This window comes from Netta rufina (genome assembly GCF_964035555.1).
Source record: "Netta rufina genome assembly, chromosome: 2".
NCBI lineage: Eukaryota > Metazoa > Chordata > Aves > Anseriformes > Anatidae > Netta > Netta rufina.
Genome location: NC_140124.1, coordinates 126,727,417 through 126,749,662, shown reverse-complemented (window position 1 = coordinate 126,749,662; position 22,246 = coordinate 126,727,417). Strand labels below are relative to the sequence as shown.

General features: G+C 36.2%; 1 protein-coding gene across 1 annotated transcript in view; it reads right to left on the bottom strand.

Moving 5' to 3' along the window:
* The window catches only part of CRISPLD1 (cysteine rich secretory protein LCCL domain containing 1), a gene marked incomplete at both ends in the record, with an annotated part of 37,603 nt that extends 16,266 nt beyond the window's left edge, over positions 1-21,337 (bottom strand). Inside the window, 3 exons of the mRNA XM_084282965.1 lie at positions 1,015-1,147; positions 1,292-1,410; positions 21,080-21,337. Coding sequence (XP_084139091.1) covers positions 1,015-1,147; positions 1,292-1,410; positions 21,080-21,337 — 510 coding nt within the window. The remainder of the gene's footprint in view (positions 1-1,014; positions 1,148-1,291; positions 1,411-21,079) is intronic.
* Positions 21,338-22,246: the final 909 nt, after the last annotated feature.

The following is a 22,246-nucleotide window of genomic DNA, read 5'->3' as shown; positions in this document are numbered from 1 at the left end:
CAAAACTAATCCAAGAGAAGTAAACTGTGTAGTTCCTTCAGAACTTTAGAAGTTGATAGGTACTGTGAAGAAATACTAACATAAAGAAGTATATCTATGTATTGTAGGTATTGCACATGATAGAGGAGTGTAATTATAGTTATTTTTACAGAAATGGTAAATAAGAATAAGGAGGTAGTTCTGTCTTAAAATTTGACACAGTGGTAAATTATGATAGTAAACAGAAAACAAATCTTTTAAAACTATCATTTTGAAGTTTTCTAATAACATATCAAATGCTTTATTATTTTATATGGGTTTTAGTATAAGACCAAGACCAGGCTGGATGGGGCCCTGGCAAACCTGATCTAGTGGGTGGCATCCCTGCCTATGGCAGGGAGGTTGGAACTAAATGATCTTTAAGGTCCCTTCCAATCCAAGCCATTCTATAATTCTATGATAATCTGAAGATTATGTATTTCCCATTCACTGAAAACATGACTGGCTCCCTTCAGAAAAACAAACAAACAAACAAACAAACAGGTTAGATACATAAACTTCAGAAGTACCAAATAAATTAGTACCTATGCGATTTCAAAATCCTGCTGAAGTAAAAGCAACATGTTATAACTGCTAACCTGTTGTTTGACTAGATGATTTCAATGAAGAGAACTTTTTTTTAAAAAAAAAAAAACAAAACAAAACATGCTGTTTCTTCAGCAAATTCCAGAAAGGAGTACTAACATGCCAGCCGGCACAGAGATGAGATTATGCAAAGTGCACTGAGCAGACACACTCAGTACTGAGTATTGTGAGATTTTTCCTCATTCCTGTTAAGGAAGTGATAACTATGTAGAAGAAATGTAACATCTGTATGACAACCCTACTCTATGTCACCAGTACCCAATGCTTTTAACTATGGAGTCTCATAAAAACAAGCCCCTTTCCTGTTTTCCTGTATCATACAGTCACCTAACTGGAGGTCTTGACTGTACTTTTTTCCATAGCTGACAAAACCAAAACCCACCTACATACCTGTGTGTAATGTGTACAAACAGGACCAGAGCATTTGTAAGGACAATATGGGTTGCATTCATGAGGATGTGGATACGTGAAATCTCTCACTTCGTCATACCACGCTTGGACATGAAACGTTGGAGGCCTGTACCTATGAAAGCCAGCAGATCAGTGAACAGCTATTAGATCAGTGAACAGCTGTAAAGTATCATTCTTCCTTAGAGTAACAAGCACATTTTGCTAGATTTCCAAAAAAAAAAAAGATAATATACTATTAAACAGTGTCTTAAACTACCTTCCCCAGTGTGCCCCCAGATTCTGTCCAATTGACGGAAGAAGGCTTGCAGGCCCGTGCTCCCATAGGCAGGTTTCAGCCCATGACTCTGCAGATCTCTCCAATTCTACATCCCATGTCTGAAATTTGAAATAAAAGAAAGGGACACCTTCTTAAAAATACTTAATGGCTACTTAATATGCTTTAAAAACAGAACAAGACAAACAAATTAAAAATAAAAACTAAAAAAAAATAATAAAAAAAAAAAAGAAGATTGTTCATTTTCAACGTATCTGTTTCTGGAGCACAAAACTAAAGAAAAAAAGCAATACTTTAGGATTGTATGCCCTATTTTTGTTACATAAGAAATAGAAATGTTTCCACCAAGAGGAAAAAAAAAAAAGAAAAAAAAAAAACAAAAAACACTTTAATCCCTTCACAGTTTTCCCTTCAGAAAGCATGTGCAGGCATGCTGCAATGAATAAAAGACAAATAGGAAACAGAAAGGCTTAGTGTTCAACTTTCCAAGCTAAATCAAGTGCGTTTTCTGTCTTGTGAGATTTCTTTTTAGTAACAAGCACTTTCCTTAGCCAAAAGCGTATTATCCAACACAATTTTAAGGCTTTATTTCCTCTAAACCAAGTTTATTTGAAATGAAAATGATTTTCTCTCCCTTTTCTGTAATCAGCTTTCATTGAAATAATACACAGTTCAAACAAAATATAAAAACTAGAGTAACGTTATCAGTCACTGTTTTTCTGGCTCAGTTGGTTAAAAAATAAAGAAAAAAGAAGGCATTCATGTTAGCAAGAGGCATGTTTAGTTAAAGAAAAATACTATGTTATTGTTTATCACAAATGTTTACCTTTTCTGTTCTTTAGAGGTATATGGAAGAATAGGTTTGTAGCTGAAAGACAGATACAAGTTTTTCTCTTTCAAAAACATACTAAAATACACTCATCTTGAAAACAAAAATTAAACCATACTTCGTATGTTTAATGTATTAACCTGGAGTTTACTCAAGTGGTTCTTGTTAAGCAAAGTAGCCATACCGCAAATTGGCATTTAAAATCTTTGTAGTTGCAAAGTTTCCAGGTATCTGATTCACTGATACCAATAGTCAGGTTAAGAAACTAAAATAAATGTAAGGAAACATACTGCTTGAAAAAAGCGCAGCTAGGTTTTAGGTTAGATGCTAGGAAGAACTTCTTCACTGAAAGGGTTGTGAGGCATTGGAACAGGCTGCCCAGGAAAGTGGTGGAGTCACCATCCCTGGAAGTCTTCAAAAGACGTTTAGATGTAGAGCTTACGGATATGGTTTAGTGGGGACTGCTAGCGTTAGGTCAGAGGTTGGACTCGATGGTCTTGAGGTCTCTTCCAACCTAGAAATTCTGTGATTCTGTGATTCTGTGTGTGATAAAAATGTACCAAGAAAGGCATTATTTGGCCTAATTAGAGGCACTATTTTAACATTGTTAATATTGTTTACAACAATGTTGTAACTTCATATTTGTATACACATTTTTATGTTAGTTGGTCTTTTTATGAAGAAACAGGGCTTTGGCACTGTTTTACAACACTGGAAAAAGAAAAGGTTTTAAAACATGCACAATTCATATTTCAGCACCCTTTGTAAAATGACTGTAATACTATCTCATGGGAACTGTCTCATATATCAAAATTTAAATACAAACATAAAAAGACACGTATCTTTTTTATCAGAATATAGTACAACATTTGACCACATACATTTCATACACAATAATTTCAACTACTAAAATTTTCATAAGTGTTGATAAGAATTCTTATGACAAAATCACCAGAAATCTGACAGTAAATAGTTGGTGTTACATTAGGATTGAATTCACCCAATTATACTGCATACCCAAATACATACTAGGCTGACCAATCAACAGATAATCCCAACTTCAAAATATTGTGAGATCTGAAATGAATCAAATGTCAAAAAGCCTACATCTATATTATAGTTTCACAACAAACAATACATCTTATTTTTCTCTCTGTGTGTACCACACAACAAAGTCACTTCAGAACAGTCAGCTGTTCAGGAAATTCTCTGTGTGCCAGAGAAGAAAGGACTTATTCATTTGTTTCTCAGCCTTTAGCACCTAAATCCCTTATTTATAAAGACAGAAAAAAACTACCTGGCATGGATATAGTGCACATATAGCTAGCATGGTTTATTGTCAGAAAACACTGTCCATTGTCCTGCCAGCCAATGTTAATTAGGTCCAGGAATTGTTTTTCTGTTTGTTTGTTTGTTTGGGTAGAAGGAGGTCATGAATAAATGACACCCACCGTACAATTAACATTGCTTCTTCTTAATCAAGACTATGTTTGAGTTCAAATATGTTTAAATATGCAATAATTAATATTGTTAACAGAGCCGGTTATTTCAAAGCTAGTTCAGCTAACTCAATGCTAAATCACAGTCTGCAGTATGGAGACTGTGATTTATCACAGTCTGATAAAACACCGTCTGCAGTATGGATACCACATACATGTAGGTTACCATGTGGTAACTGTATAGCTTTATTTCTTTTTCATCTTAATTAATTAAGCATCATTATTGGTTGGGCTGGAGTAAGTTTCAAAACCACAGTGTATTCAGATGTAAAAAGGTATATACATGTTTTTATGGTTCATGTAATTAAAATGGCTTTTATTCTCCTGGTGTTCCATTCCTCCTTAAAACAGTTTAGAAAAATAATAATAATAATAATAAAAAACAGGAAATAAAGTGTTTGAAGAAAGGTTTCTAAAAGCACCTGAAAAGGTCCATTCCAAGCAAGTACTTCAAACAACTGATATATAACTGATCAGTGAATCTTTACATAAAAAGATGCTTGGCATTAAAAAAGCCGGAGTAAGAACAGAGTAAAAACATATGAATGGCAATGGCAGCACAGGCAAACTACATCGTAACAGAAGTAGGCATTGAAAAATGTTTTAACCACAATGTCAGTGATATTAAAATCTGGATACTGAAATATTTTCTTATCTGGCATAGATCTGATCCTTTAAAATTATATCAAAAAATTCTTCCAGAATACTCCACATTGTCAGCTGATATTTTACAGATTTGTCAAAATATACTTATACAACAACTTTGAATCAATTAGTACAGAAAAATTTTAAAAGAAATCTCTGCATAGCTATAGGTTGAATTCTTTTGCTTAGTGAAGGATGGATAAAGCCTTCAAGCAAAAATTCTTAAAAACAAACAAACAAACAATAACAACAAAAAACAGGAAGTTGTTTCTTTCCATTAAAAGTGTGATCATGGGGTCTTTTTAAAAAGGGTCTTTTTGAAATGTAGGAGTGAATCCACCAGATGTGAATCCACTAGTTCCCTCATTCATGCTCTAACATGACCAAGTTTCAATGAGTTTGCACTATCAAATTTCTTTGGTAAGTACTGGGTATTGACAGGAGCACATGAAGATGGAAGTGTAACTAGTAGGCAGCTTATTCCCAGGTCTGCCAAGCATATTGACAGGCAATTCTTTTGATAATGCATGCAATGTAATTCAACCTGTTTATGAAGAAAAAATATTTTTCATGTTGTGGAAAGACTACATGTAGTCTACCCTTTGGATAAGGGATCATCAGAGGGGGCAGCTTTCCACATTAATAGGTGGACAGTGAACACTTCATCAACACAAACCTACCTGAAGTTCTTTCTTTTGTTTTACAGAACTCTGCGGGAGTAGCAACAAATGTGTTGCTAACGTGTCTTAAATGGAAAAATGTCCCTTTACTTTCCAAATGTTTCTTGTATTTTTTAATTCCACAAGAACACTCAGCAATGCTAATTATAAAGACCAAAAGATAGTACCTTAGCAATGGGAACATACAGTACTACTGCAGAGATGAGGAGAAACTAAAGAGGTTTTTTTGCTCGTCCATCAGTACTCAGTATGTCAAAGAGGCTTTAACTACCAAGTTATGTACCTTTTTCCTTTCCTCTTGTATAAATCACGTTTACATCACAGAATCACAGAATTTCTAGGTTGGAAGAGACCTCAAGATCATCGAGTCCAAACTCTGATCCAACGCTAGCAGTCCCCACTAAACCATATCCCTAAGCTCTACATCTAAATGTCTTTTGAAGACTTCCAGGGATGGTGACTCCACCACTTCCCTGGGCAGCCTGTTCCAATGCCTCACAACCCTTTCAGTGAAGAAGTTCTTCCTAACATCTAACCTAAAACTCCCCTGGCGCAACTTAAGCCCATTCCCCCTCATCCTGTCACCAGGCACGTGGGAGAACAGACCAACCCCCACCTCGCTACAGCCTCCCTTGAGGTACCTATAGAAAGCGGTAAGGTCGCCCCTGAGCCTCCTCTTCTCCAGGCTGAATAAGCCCAGCTCCCTCAGCCGCTCCTTGTAGGACTTGTTCTCCAGGCCCCTCACCAGCTTCGTCGCCCTTCTCTGCACCCGCTCAAGCACCTCGATGTCCTTCTTGTAGCGAGGGGCCCAAAACTGAACACAGTACTCGAGGTGCGGCCTCACCAGAGCTGAGTACAGGGGGACGATCACCTCCCTAGCCCTGCTGGCCACACTGTTTCTGATACAAGCCAGGATGCCGTTGGCCTTCTTGGCCACCTGAGCACACTGCTGGCTCATATTCAGCCGACTATCCACCATCACTCCCAGGTCCTTCTCTGCCTGGCAGCTCTCCAACCATTCCTCTCCCAGCCTGTAGCTCTGCTTGGGGTTATTGCACCCCAGGTGCAGGACCCGGCACTTGGCCTTATTGAACTGCATACAGTTGACCTCAGCCCATCGGTGCAGCCTATCCAGATCCTCCTGCAGAGCTTTCCTACCCTCAAGCAGATCGACACACGCGCATAGCTTGGTGTCATCTGCGAACTTACTGAGGGTGCACTCAATGCCCTCGTCCAGATCATCAATGAAGATATTAAAGAGAACCGGCCCCAGCACCAAGCCCTGCGGGATGCCACTAGTGACTGGCCTCCAACTGGACTTGGCTCCATTCACCACGACTCTTTGGGCCTGGCTATCCAGCCAGTTTCTAACCCAACGAAGCGTGTGCCAGTCCAAGCCAAGAGCAGCCAGTTTCTTGAGGAGAATGCTGTGGGAGACGGTGTCAAAAGCCTTGCTGAAGTCAAAGTAGACCACATCCACAGCCTTTCCCTCGTCCACCCAGCGCGTCACTTTGTCATAGAAGGAGATCAGGTTCGTCAAGCAGGATCTGCCTTTCATAAACCCATGCTGACTGGGCCTGATCGCCTGCTTGCCCTGCAAGTGCTGCGTGATGACTCTCAGGAGGAACATCTAACTTTAGAAATATATGTTGCATTTATCTGCCTTATACTTACGAGGACAAGATGTAAAACAATACATATTAAAGTCCAAGACAACAGCTTATGCTGTGCCATTTTGTGGTACAGTCTCATCAGTGACATAGCTCCTTTTATGATGTTTTTGAATCTAGGGTTATCACAACAAATACAGTATTCTGGCCCATAAACTACATTTTTCTCAGGATAAAAATTTTGAAAATTACAATTTTCAAGATGGCACGTTTGTGGTTTTTTTTTCCAGTGCTTTCTAGCATTCTGCATACATAAGTATTGTGCACCAGAACTCCAGGATATAATAAGTGATCATTTTTTGACACATGAAAATTCAGTCTGTGAAAACTAGATCCCATTATCTTACCCCATTGTTGTAGTATATGTAAGCATTGAATCGTTCTTAATTAGAACTTTCACAGAAAACTATCTGAATCTAACAAATTAACATGTTACAGTCCTGCAGACTTAGACTTCATCAATTTTAGCAAGTCACGTACATGTCTTTTACAAGTCATGTATCAGTTTTGCAAGTTCACAACCTCACAAGTTTACAACCTAAACTAGATAAATATTAATCTTATATTACAGGCTGTATCTGATGTTTCATCTCTTTGAATTTTTTCTTCCATTTTTGCCCACATCTATTTTAGTATGAACTATATCATTAAAGAAATACTATTTAAATTCATCTTGAGATGATGGTACTACCACAAATCTACATTTGCTCTGTGAACATAGAGTTAACAGCCAAAGGGTCTTGTGTACTGTTATGCTGGAATACTCAGTACACGTATTCCTGAGGACTGCAGTTACAACTAACATCGGACATGCCATTTCTTATGAAGGCAAAGGATGATGTTCCTTCCTCATTCTTCCTCCCATTTTGGACAAAAAATTACTGCCTATTGATCTAGTTCCAAGTGATGAACACATCCATGAATCTAGCACTTCCTCTACAGAAACAAATCATGCTATTTTTATCTTTTTTTTTTTTTGGTGGCATAGTAGATTGATTAAGTTTAGGTTGTTCATAACAGCATGTCTGCGTTTCACTGAATAAACTGAAGTATTTGGCAGTGTTCTGAGTGGTTGGACAGTGATGCTGATCATAATGTTAGATGTATTCAGTGTGCTTCAGTTGTTGATAGAAGAAAGTGCAAAATTCAGAAGTATATGAGAAAAATAACAACAACAAAACAGGCATAGTAGAGTTTGCTGCTATTCAAGCAAGTGCTTGTTTGAAACTTAATCAAAATACTATCTTTTAGCTTTTAACCTTGCCAAATTTACTCTTTCTAAAACCCCCTAGTCATACCGACATGATTAAGTTCACAAGTAATTCATCTCCTTACAATAAATTTTTTTCTTCTAATTAGATACACACACTCAGGAGATTTCAAATGCTGGAAAATAGCTTTTAGTCACCCAAAAGAACATGTTTCTCTGCAGAAAGTTACCAGCATAACCACCTCCCTTTTACTCTTGTATCCTCCTGTGTGACAGAGAAGGTCTATATTAACTTTTCAGGTATCACTCCTGTGAAGCATAGTCCTCTCACAGTATAATTCATTCACATACAAAAACCCTGAGCTGAAAGTTCAGTGGTACTCTAGACTTGATTTCATTATCTATTCCGAATAGTCTACCACTGACAAGATGGCATGGTCTATTGCTCAGATGCTTCTGCTATCCAAATCAGTGTAGTCATACATTAAAACTGCTATTGCAAACATATGTGAGCTAGTATGGACAGCAGAGGCATTGGCAAGAGTCAACTTTTCAAGTAAGAGGAAAAAACACTTAGCTCTACACACTTCGGTCCCACGATCTCAGTTGGCTTGTTTATTTTACTGTCTTCCTGTTTCAGCTTTGGAAGACAACTTATGTATCATCTGAGCATCGTGATTATTTATACAATTTCTGCTGCATCTCTTAGCATTCACATAGATTTGCTACCTAAAATATTCCCTTCCATTAAGTCAGGAAATTACACTGTTTTTTTAGACTGCCATACCATCACATACACCATGACAGAGCTCAGTCTGACTTAGGGTTTTTCTACAGCAGCATTTTAATCTAGATCAGGAAAGAGATTTGATGCAAAACTATTATTGTACATGACATTTACACTTACTGTATATCACAAAGCACTTCTAAAGTACAAATTGGTTTCCTTCTAGACAAAATGCCAGGAGTTATGTTCCAAGAGCACATCTAATGCTTTGCAGTTGTTAATGGGAGTTCAGTCCACACAAACAGTTAAGACCTATCTCAAAATGACCCCTGAAATGCAGAGAACATGAATGGTACTCAGCACCAATTCTCTTGCTCTGCATTCCTGCTCATATTGTACCACAACACCCACTAACACAAGCCTTGCTTTTGTCAGCATCTTGTTAAAACCTACAGTATCAATAGCACTACCAGAGCTTCACAAAACTTATGCTAGGCTAACTGAGGGTAAAACCAGGGTGGTAGATTAAACTAAATGATGACAGCAGTTAGTGACTCCAGCTGCTGACTCTCCTTCCCCAGAAAGTTAAAGGCTTTGCAGCAGGCATGTTGCATGCAAATACAGATTTTCTGAATTCTCCTGGTTTACAACATATCACCTTAAAATAAACCACAACTGACGGATTAACTTTACAGATTGGACTACAAATTGTGTTATTCAACCTGTGTCAACACGGTGTCCACGTAGCATGTAAACTGAAACCAATGCTCTGCTTGTGGAAAAGCTGTTTCAGTGAGGAAGGATATCACAGCTTAAAGTACAATTTATCAACAGCCAAACTAATCACATCGGCTGGGATTAACCTCTCTTGAATTTAAACGGCCTCAAAGCTGATACCTACATCGGAGCTAATTACCTAAGTTACCTTTGCAGTTACATAAACAAGTAAGCATCTACAGAGGCAGATAGCTTTAGCTACACACCTTTAATTGAGATGAGTTGTGTGTTGGAAATTCTCATTTCCCTTGACTAGTACCCTTGACAAAGGAGACCATCTCAGATGCAGACATCTACACCAGACAATAAAAACTAATATTAATAATAATAACATATATACATATAATATAAACTAATAAAAATAATAAAAAGTAACATTTTAATTGGAGAGATATTCATGGATATAGGAAAACGGGAGGGGGAAATCATATAGAATGGGACTGTATGGAAAGAAAAAAAGAGCTAAAATTTAAGCTTAGTAAAGATGGAAAAGTAAGTACAGTGGGCACCACTGAAAGTAAACATTTACCATGGCATAGTATAAATACCTCATTGCTATATACACTCTAAATATAGGGAGAGAGTACTAAAGTAAATACCACAGTACAGTATGGGTATTTATTTATTTTTTGATAGAAGATAGAATGCACTGTATTCTTTAAGACTAGTGAGAAGGGAAAGAAAAAAAATTTAAAAAAAAAAAAAAAAAAAAAGAAAGATGAAATATTGATTAAGAAATACCATGAGCAAACAAACCAGAAATACAGTTAAGAACTAGAAATCAGCTGCATGGTACCAGCACAGAATAACAAAAAGCTACATCTGAAAATTACTTCAAGAGACTGATGTTAACTGCTCTTCCACTGAGCCAGAGTATAATATATGCATATTATCCACTTTTATTATTATTATTAGAAGTAATAATGGTAGTTTCAGAATAATTTTTATTTTATTCTTCTTCTGGAGTTTTATGACTGTGAGAGTAAAGACAATTTTCTTGGTATGCAATGTAAACCTCCTTCCTTGCAATGCTAGATGATTTAAAAAAAAAAAAAAAATCACTTTCCTGTATCAACCTTTATTTAGTTCCCAGATTAAACAAATTCAGCTATTTCACTCCCTCAGTCCTTATCATGAATCACACATGAGTTTATAATCAGTCCCATTAATCTCTTTCTTTCACTCTGGAGTGACTAGACTATTCCTAAAAAAAATGACCAAAAGTGGGCACCACACCTCAGACAAGGTCTCACCAGTTTCACGCAAAGAAGTCACCTTCTTTCACAAGTTCTTGCTTCATAATATTTTATAACTAAGAGCAACTCATGCATCTTTTTACTGTAGTGTTACCTCTACATATTACTCTTTGTATTCCACCTGTTCAATTTCCTACTTACTCTATATCTTGCAGTTAAATTTACTGCACTTTATCATGTTAATTCTAGGCCATTACCATTGCTTATCAAGTTCTTACAGTTTGATTGTGCTCTCTACACCAATTCCAACGCATGCCCTGATTAATGTATTATTGCTCGTCCAAGTCATAACCTACGTGCTTAACAGAAAGAGGATAGGCTTAAAGCTTTTGATCCTCTGCCAGTTTAACTGTGAGCTTCTGTCACTTTCAACTCATTAAAATACCAGGTGGAGGGTGCTAAAACCATTCTAGAGTCAAAAATATGACACCTACTACTTCCCCCAGTACACTACGCTCATTAATTACTGGGTCAAAAAAAACACTTGATATTTGATTTGATATGATCTCTTCTTGGCAGGCATTGGCAGTTCTTTAGCTTCACTTTCAGTTAAGCTTAGGTGAGGCATTTTCATCCATACTTAGGCTTCTGAGGGAAGTCTGTAGAAACTAATGACTTTTCAACACATCTGAAAAGTCACTTACTAGCACACAACTGAGATGCTCACCTTCAGTCATTTGAGTTTGAAAATACCAAACTCCATGTTAGCTTACAGTACACAGAGTGAGCACAAAAGCTCAAGAGTATTGACAATTCTCCTTGAAAATACAAAAACAACCATTCTAGCAAGTTCCCCTAAACACAAGGAAAGGGATAAGTAAATTAAACTTCCCACTAGAAAGAAAGGCATCCATTTTCTGTCATAGGAAGATAGAGTATCTACAAATAAAATGGTAAGAACCTGACATTCTACCATGTGGTTGACTAGAGTTTATAGAGCTTTAAACTGGGCAGAGATCCCTGAATAGACCTTGAGGTTTCAGCTACTCTTTTGGAAAAGAGTAAAAAGCAGGAAAACTGCGGCTTTTGCCTGGAAACAGGAAAGCAGTATGAGGCCCAAAATATTGTTCCTGAATGCTGAATAAATTACACTAATATTTAGAAGTATCTCTACTACAGTTTCATGTGTTTGAGCTTTTTGTGTTCAAAAAGTAAAAACCAGGAATAGGAATGAGCAGACATGACTAATCACATTTAATTCTGTGTGTACTCTTAAGTGCGTTAAAAAAAAACTTGCTGGAATATTCAGGTTTCCAGGGTGTTCTGACACACTGCATTTACTTGGCTACTTTTTAAATGCAGTACATAAAGACTTTCTATTAGAAGATGACTAAAAATCATCTATTCACTTCTATATTCTGACATGAATGGAAAAGAAGCAATAGCAATGTGCAAACTGATCTTGACTTCTGCATTTTGTCCATTGTCAACATATGAATTACACATATTCATTACAAGTAGTATTCATAAATATGTATAGCTAATTATAAATTGACCACAGCACAGCTCCTTACCTCAAATCCTAGTACTCATTACCACCATAAACTAGCTGTAACTGATTGCTTTCATGCAGCAGTTTTAGTGATGCTACAGAATTTCCTGGACTTTGAACAAAAATTAGCCACAGTATGTCAAATATGTCACAATTAATGTTGGCTTTTAAAAGGTGACCACCATGATTTGACATTAGTAGAGCAGAAGTGAATGGAACTTACTGTCAGAGATCACACAGTGATCATATATGACTTGGCCCTACCGTTAGAAATGTTTAAATAAAATCTAACAGAAGGGAGTTAAAAAATGTCTTATAGAAAAGTACCTAACCATTCAGAAAGCCAACATGGAATTCACCTATACTGCAATATGTATTAGGCATCATTCTTTCTTGAAACCCAGCCAAAATTCCGGATCTAATGCTATCTTCCGTCATAAAAAAGCCATCATAATAAAGTAAAAGTTGTCCAGACAGAAGATAGTCTTAATGAGTCATGCTTTTCTATTAAAGTCACTCTAGTTCATGTCAAATCTAAGGTTGACAACTATTTCTAATAGATAATGTGCTAAATTCATGTCTAGCTTTTCAATAACATAATGTAAGGAATAATATCTTCTTATCTTCTTTTTTTTTCCCAATTAAACAATCTTAAGTTAAAGCAGATGCCCAGACAGCGGTCATGAAGATGGCAGGGCTACATGGAGTTACTTTCATAATCTCATTGATTCTTTCTGTATTCAGTCTAGATTTTATATTTAAGCTCTGATTCTGTTACTACTGATTAATATTTAATAATCTTTTTTGATAAAGGAGGTGAATAAGTTCTCTAACAGTAAAATAAAGGATGAACAGTATCTATTCTGTGTTGCTAATTATTTTTATTATGGGAAGGTTCCTATAAACTTTGAGACAGTAAGCCTTTCTGGTACTTTCCACTTTCAGTTTCTTCACTTGGAGTTGCTTAGTTGTTGTTGGCATTACATCAATAAAATTTATAGCATGGACTTACCAACTTGCTTTCTTGGCCTCTTCACATTGCACAATCTTTTGCTAAAATTGCCAGAGAGAATAAAACGGTAAGTCAACGTCACTGTGCTCTTTGATGCAGTGTTAGTAGACTCTGAGCATAGGCAAAGAGGCTGAAGCACTTCCACCAGCCTTTGAAGTGGAAGAGGAAAGTGGAAAACCAGAGGGAAAGAAGACAGGTTCACACTGAAAAGGGCTGCTCTGTTTTTGGCACCCGAAGTGTTCTCTGGCCACTTACAGGATTCCACAAACCAAGGTTTTCTGCTCAAGAGGAATATGAATTGTTTTTAACCAAGCATCCCTGCAGGGTTTTTGGCAAAATGGACAAGACAAACTAGACAAAGACATGTAAGGGCTTCATCAGAAATGCCCAGGAATTTTAACAGGGTACTATCATTAAGCACATAAAAATTCATCAAAATCTGTATGTTCATTACAAGGCCTCTAGGTTTCCTAATACTATTTCAATTCTCCATGCACTGAAGCACCAAGACTGACTCCAGAGAAAATTTCAGTCCTGTAGCTAAGTATGTTATAGACAGGAAATGTCAGCTGAGAGCTGATAGATATATGCAGAGAAACTGCTAAATCCAGACTTATGCAGATTATGATTTAAATGCAGCATAAAATAGCTGAAATTTCAATCCCTATTGAAACAGGGATTGAAATCAGCCACTATGGTATGAATGATATTTATCTAATACCCACACAAGAATTCGATGGGCCAGCGTGTTCCTATGATCAATGACATCTCTAGCATGTATTGGCAGGACCTTGTTAAAAGACGACTAAAAAATAATGAAATAAGGAAAAATTTCCTTGCTTGATGTTCTTCAATTACAGTAATTACAAAATTAAAAGTGTGGCTAGGTGCCAAGAAGTGCCAGGTTGAAATATACTGCCTACCAATCTGGAAACCTAAACATTTTTCAGTACAGCAAAGGCATATGCATGAAATGAGGATTTTGCATGAGCTATTCAACTTTTTCATTTGTTTGGGAAAATATGTATATTTATATGAAATTAAGGACTGAACACCAAAAGAATGGTTTAAAATAGAATGTGTTATAAATTCATTAACCAAAAGTGCTTTTATAAATTTTCCTCTTGGTGGGTCCTAGTTTGCAGAGTACAGCTGATGAAAATAAAAGGAACAAACAACTTACTTTATCCAACCAATGATGACTATTTTTAAAGTGTTGACCATAACCATGGAAAAAAATGTAGTTTTCATGAATATGTTTAAATTTATTAAAGGCATAATCTCACCACTGAAATTTCCAGAATAAAATAAAATAAAATAAAATAAAATAAAATAAAATAAAATAAAATAAAATAAAATAAAATAAAATAAAATAAAATAAAATAAAATAAAATAAAATAAAATAAAATAAAATAAAATAAAATAAAATAAAATAAAATAAAATAAAATAAAATAAAATAAAATAAAATAAAAAGGTTTTGTAAATTTAGACCATGATATACAAATACTACTTACAGAAGTATAGTTAGAAAGACCAAGTGGTCAGGAAATTATATAATGACAGTGTCTAAAGTAAGTATTTCAAGTTGTATTAACACTTCACAAATCAGTAATAATTTATTAACAATGAAATAAAACCTAGTCTAACTGATTAAGGTAGAATAAGGCCTTCCATGTCGACACAGTTTGAAAGGACAAACGATACTGATTTCCTAATTTGGTAACACTCTCTTCTATGATATTTATGTAAGGGTGGGACTGATGGCAGGAGAGTGCAGAACACTGTCTAAAATCAATTTACCAAGGAAGGATTTTAACCACAGAAAAAATGTACTGCTTTATATACTCCAAAATTATTGGCAAGCGTACAACAAATCATGACATTTCCCATTTTTGCCTTAAAGTTCAGGTCTTTGCCAGGGGAGGCCAGGAAGTAGCAGACAGACCAAGCACACTACAGAAATTGCCAGGGACACCAGATCAGCCTCAGAGCAGAAGAGTATCAATAGCACATTGCTCTGGTCAGACTAATGAGTCATCAGCAGTTTGTTTCAGTTCTCAGTGCTAGTACAAACTTTTTTTCCAGACTTATCCAAGAGACTGAAGTGAAGGCCATGCTGGGTCAATGGCCTGGGATGGGAAATATTAAAAGCATGGTATAATTTTACTCGTGTGCCCTGGAACATCACAAGGGAAATATCATCCCTCTCTGCTCCCTTTGAAGTGCTGTTAATCCTTGTGCACACCATGTAGAACAATGTTCCGTACTCCTTTCTTTACAAAGGAGCACTTGTTAACTGCACAGAGCAGGATAAACATCAGTACAGCATGGACCTGCCATACATTCTCATAACAAGCTGATGATCATAACCTCAAGAATTTTTTTTCCCATTTAAGTTGTAACGTTGACAATTCAAAAACAGCATTGAAGGAAGAGTTCTAGGAAAGAATGATCTAACAGAAGATAATGTTAAAATGAAATTTATAACATTAACATTATCAAGTCGCCAGGACTGGCAATATCATTCAAGAATTTGGAAGAACTTGATTATGAAACCGCTCAATTACTGTGTGGCATACAACCTCTTTTTTTAAAATGGTCTCAGTACCACACTAACAAAAGCCATTATATGGGTGTTCATATTTTAAAAGGCTTCCAATGGATCCTGAGAAACTGCAGACCAGAAACTGGCTTCTACTGGGATGACTTGATAGGACAAGTTATAAAGAAAATAAATATATGGATAATGTGAATTCCTTTCAAATCTATTGGACTTCTTTGAAGGTGTCAACAGGAAGTAAAAACAGGCTAAGTATAGTTAAGCCTTTTTATGAAGTTCCTCACTAAGTTCTTTAAAAAAAAAAAAAAAGCTATAATGAGATGAAGAATGTAATAAAAAGACAGAAAACAAATTGAAGAATAAGCGATCACTTTGTAAAATTCCTGAAAGATGTATCGTTATTCCTCTGCCACATACATTTTCCATTACAGCCCAAGACATGGAAGTGCAAGATGGTATTAAATACTTATGGTAGTTTAAAAAAGAGGGAGATTGGAAAGTAAAAGATGGAGATGATCACTAAGTGATTTAAAGTAGTAGTGATTAGAATCATTAATACTAAGTGATAGGAAGACAAATAGTAGATAACACTCAATGTCAATGCATGTGAAACCATGAGGACAGGAGAGCCATCTGTACATACATGTGATAACATGTATGTGATATAACATAGTAAATAACGTATTTGGAATAGCATATTGAAAAGATCTTGGAACCATCACGAATAGCACTATGAAAGTGATACCTTTAGCTTAGCCAAGCAGAAGAATATTCACAATTAATAAGCAAATAAAGAACAAAAAGAAAAACATACAACTATTTCAATCCACAGTACGCCTTAGTTACTAACAATTTATGTTGTGTACAAAATAAAATAGTGGAACCATAGCAGATAGAGAAGCAAAACAAAATGAAATAGATTTTTCAGATGGGATGGTTTTCAAGAAAAGTAGATGTAAGAGATATGACCACTGTGAATATGCTAAAAGGCTACTAATTTTGCATTATTTCTCACAACAAAGGAAAAAAAAAAAAAGTATCAAATAAAAAGACAGGTTTAAAGGAAAAAAATACTTATTCATGTATTATATTGCATAATTTATGAAGCTCTGCAATTTGATATCAGAGACACAAAGAATACAAATGGACTCAAAAGCATTTAGATTCATAGAAGAAAATCCCTTTTGGGACTACTGGAAACAAAAAGTGCAGATTTAGAAAAGTCCCTAAGCTGCTGTTTGCCGGAAATCGAAAGCTTTTGAAGCATAAGTTTTCCTGCTTGCATGCTCTATTCTTATCCTTTTACCCTAGGAATCTGTTACTGCTCACCACCAGAGCCATGATACTTGGGAAAATGAACTTTTCATCCGGTAAGTTCAGCCAGACAACCATGAGAATGTTCTGTTCATTACGCACATCCACTGTGAAATCTACTGCAGTTAGTAACTTTAGGTCTCTGAATTACGATAATCTCATGCCCTTTTCCTTTTTCAAGTTTCTGTACGGTTTACAGCTGTACAGAAAAATCAGTAATTCAACATTTTCTTTAACAGAATCAAGATCTAATACGCTGCAGACTGTCCTCAACTATAATGGAAGCCACTGGCATGCCCAAGGACTACAAAAGTCCTTGGGCAGGCATGCCAGTATCATCGGAGAGATACTATTTTGTATCTCATATATCTATCACTGAAGCTAAATCAAAACTGTAGTGTGCTATATGACGTAGAGTATCATGTTATGGTTTATACTTTTCAGTCTCTACTCTGTATCATCTACTTACTGAATATATTGTGCAGAAGTATGTTGGAAAATATAGGGTGTAAAAAGTTTTTCTCCTCTACACAACTTAAACCAAAATGTGGTGTTAGCCCTGCAGTTCTCTCAAAGGTATGGCCAGATTTTGCAAGCAAAGCATATGACCAGTAGGTTCTACTCAAAAGTGTGGCTCTTCAACATTCTCAATCCTTAGCACTGTATACTCCCACCCTCTTCTTTTATCAGTACTTGTACTCATCTGATTCAGCCATATAGGGTGCAAGTCCCATAACTCACATTGGCAGAAAATTAACACCACAAAAGAGGGAAAAAAAAAAAAAAAAAAGTCTTCTGATTCTTCACATAGTTGAATCAATCTCATAATCAACTCAGATACCTTACCAGTGGAAGGAGTGGGACTGAGGCATTTTCAGCCAGAACTGCTTGTTAGGTTAGCTTAGTTGCAACAAACAAACAGTACAAGGAGAGCACACAGCTCCCACCATCTCACAGCTCCAAGCACACTGGAAGATTTTAAATTATATGGGAGACTTGTAGAGAGAGAAGATTCAGGCGTAGCATGTGAACCTTGATCCTTGATCACCTCCTTGGATTCATAAAACTGCTAAAATTTCTACAAGCAGTGCTAGCTCTGTTTACAAGGAGAGGCTGTATGAGTACAAAGGGCTGCTTATAATGATGGGGCTGTGCCCATACTAGGATTATTTTTTTTGGCCAGGATTTCTATACTATAAAGCACCCCAAAAGTAGATGAAAGTGTTTCAACTGTACTTATCTAGCTTAATAAACATAGGGATTTAGAGGGATTTTTTTTTCCTTATTCTGGGACACTGGAAGTTGATTTGATAAGATCTGACGTATCCTAATAAAACTGAAAAAAAAAATATAAAGTCATACAGGTATACTTAAACCTTTTTTTTTTTTTAATATAATAAAAAATAAAGATACCAAATAATGTCCATCCTTTATTAAAAAAAAAAAATGAAGCTAAATACAGTTTTAATTCCATTAACACTTGCTTGTTTGGTCTTTCTGTCATCCATGAAACTGACTTAGAGGGCATAGAACCTTGTAAAATCACATGTAAGAGTGTTTATTTCTATCTAGAAGGGTGGCCTTTGTACATCCATTAGCATATGTCTATAAAAAATAAAGTTTCTATTAAGTGTCACGACATGCATTTATCTACATTCAGTTATGGACAAAAATAGCACTAATAATTGTACAGCTTCAATGCTAGAATCAGAAGTTCTGAAATGACCAAATGGACTTTGTAGCTTATTTCTTGAATACATGTACTATGATAACGACCAGACATGAGCTCTTCCAGGTAATTTTTAATTGAATGCACAAAAACAGATCAAGCTTCCTCAGTGAACTATCACTTATTGCTGCTTCTTTGTTATTTAGTCTTTGACTTCACACCGTTTATAATTTTGTACTTGAAATTTTGAGTTATTAAACAATAAAACAGCCCTGATTCCTTTATTACATCTAATTTACAAAAGAAGGTAGACGACCATGCAATCACAAACTGTATCATAAAGTAGATGTGCAAACAACCATTCTGTTCAAGCAGCAGAGCTTGAGTGTCTTCAGCCATCCTCATGCCTCACAATGCTGGCTTCCTCCAGGAATAACCCCCATTCCCACTCCCTCCCAGCCTTAATCTTTACAAGTGGCCTCTTACCAAATTTCTGTGCTCTAAAAATCCCTCCACAAACTCCTACTCCCAATTTTTCACTGTCCCAACAGTCCCAGTTCTTCCCCAGCTACAACAGTTCATCAAACTATCCATACTACTGACTCAACATTTTGAGGAGACTCTCAGCCTGCTTCCAGGTTCTTCTCATAGCTTGAGCAGTGTGTTCTTAGCCCCTGAACACATCTCCATCCCTTTGGCCAGCCAGTCACAGACCTTTTGTCTTCACAAATCCTAAAGTCCTGCCTATCATAATCAAAGATTGTCTCAGAAATTGTGCTACAATTGACTCCAATTCTCGAAAGTGGCTGCCCTGTTCTTCTGCTGCTTCCCCATTCCTCCACCCTTTCTCCACAAGAATATCTCTACATTAAAGTCAGGTAATATTTTCTCTTTCCTTTTACTCTGGGTCAGGAGTCATTGGGGAGCATGGAAAGAAAAAGCTTGCTCCAGATACAGCCCTAACACAAAATTTAGGACAAACTTTGTGCAGTGCAGAAGGAATCTTTCAAGAATACAGCCACTAATAAATAAATAAAATGAGCACATCCACATTCTTCTTTTTAAGACATATATATCACAGTCAAATATACAATGGCATTAGGAATGGGAAAAGATGATTAACTAAAAAATAAAAATAAATTAGAACTACCCTTTTTTATAATCTCAGGAAATATTTTAACATGGGAAAACAGAACAGTCTTCTATTCTCATTTTACAAAGAGGCTGAAGAGCTTTTTTGTAAGTTAATCAGAAACAAATCAACCTGTGTTTTTGGGAACAAAAATATAACCCACATTATAGAAAGGTCTGAAAGTCGCAACAAAAAAATAAAGTTTAAGGATGTGTAGTCAATTGTAACTGAAAGTGTTAACAGATTTTAAGATATTATCCTTCCTTTGTTTGGAGATAATATGTACTAACTTCTAGCCTAATATAATAATATTCATATAGGTAAAATCCAGTTAAACTACCTTTATTGATGATTTAAGCAAGCATGTTTTCTCCAGGACATATACATTCTCATATCTCCAAGTTGAGAGAGACATTGCTTCAAGCTGGGAAAGACATTTAAATCTTGAAGTGTGTTAATATGATCCCCTGTCATGATCTTATAATTACAAGTTCTAGGAAACCTTGGTGTTAAAAACCTTGCCTATAGTCATGCTATTTTTCTTATGCATGGAGAGAGAAACAAATACATGCTGTGGACACACGAAGATTTGAGTTTTTCCTGCAGAAACAAGAAAAGACACCTATTCTTGTCACAACTTTGGACTTCTTAAAAGCTCTAATGACCTGTTTTGATCTAATTAGCAAGGAGAGATATAGTTAGTCTTAAACCATAGCATAAAATCAAAGTTCAAAAACGTGGGAGATTTAAGTCTACAAGTAACAAAACAAAACATGGAAAAAAAAATAGAAATTCTGTATTACATTATTAATCTACTAAATATAGGAACATATGGGACTCCAGTCTAGTACCACATGCCAACTCAAATAGAGGATTTTATTGTTTACAGGAGCCTCTTTTTGCTCAGAAATTCCATCCAACCTAGAAGCATGGGAGAGAATCCATGTTATTTAGAAGCTTCATAGTTCAGTACTTTTCTCAGATGGCAACCTCATCATCAATTATTTTGAATAAAGCAATTTTAGAAATTAGTCCCTTATGCTGAAGAATTGATAGTTAAATTCAGGAGAGCTAGGATAGTTTAAACCCACTGATATCAGTAGAATATGACAGGATCCACAAACAGCCATTTTTCTTACAGTGCACCCCTGTACAATAAACAAAAAGACAAAAAAAGGAGCAAGCACTTTATAGGAGCAATGAAGCAAGCTAAGACTGAAAGTTTGTTGCTTTATAAAATGACAGTAACTATTCTATGAACATTTCTTTCTGCATGTCACTATCATTTTTTTCTTACCATATATTCCATATTGGAAGCTGGTGGATACACCTGACCCCGTAATTTATTATGAAGATCCAAGATACTTTGCATATCACTGTCTGTGATAGCCCTTTTCCCTCTCTGCTTGGCGATCCACCACTCACCATCTTCATCCATGTACTTTTCCAAAAGTTCCTCTAAGAGCGTGGCATTGGGAAGAACCATTGAAGAAATTGCTTGAGCTATGAATAGTAAGGTAGTTACTCTGAGCCATTCCTGTACTACATACTTCATGATGAATGATCTCAGAATGCTCAGGAGTTAGCTCCAAGACAAAGTCTTTCTTCCAGGTCTGTTGGCTGCAAATGCAGAAGAGAGAGTAATGTAATTTGGAGGTTGAAGCACGGGCCTGTATGAATTTATTAAGCAACAAAAGTCAAACTGTAGCTTGTACAGAGCTTGCCACTGTTGTTTTAAAGGAAGAAACCAGAACTCCACATGTCATTTACAGTCATCAGTACACACTGCTGTTTGCTTAGATAACTTATCTTCACGTATATGGACTTCAGTTTGTTCAAGAGCTTTTGTATACCACACTGGCATGCACATTTCAATGTCTGCATACAAAAAAAGCATGCTTTTCCTATCTACTTAAAAGAAGCCAGACTTCAATGAAGATTAGACAGTAGATAAGCAGCCATGCAGTATTGGAATTTATAAACAAAAATGCTAAAAGGCTTGCATTCCATGCCAAAATGCGAAATGAAAACACAATTAAGTTGATATAAAATATCCCCTCTTGGTGCATTTCAAAATATGACTGTGATTACGGCTTTCATTTTATGATTTTGCAGTACCCAATATAACTGGAGTCATTCAACTCTGCCAAGGAAATGTGGGGGGCGCTGGGGTTATTCTATTCACCGAACAAAGAAAAAGCGCGGACAACATTTTGAAAAGAAAAAAAAAAAAAAAAAAAGCAGCACTACAACCAAGAACGCGATATGCCAGCGCCGCCTGTTACGTGACCGCGCGATTCGGGTCGGAAAGCCACGGTGCCTTCCTCACGCAGGGTGAAAAAAAAAATAATAATAATAATAAAAGGATTTTTAAAAGCGAGAATTCCGCTGGGCAGAAAACAAAAAAGAGACGAGGGGGCAGCGCGGGGCTCTCCTTCCCCGCCGCCGCCCCGGCCCCGCGCCC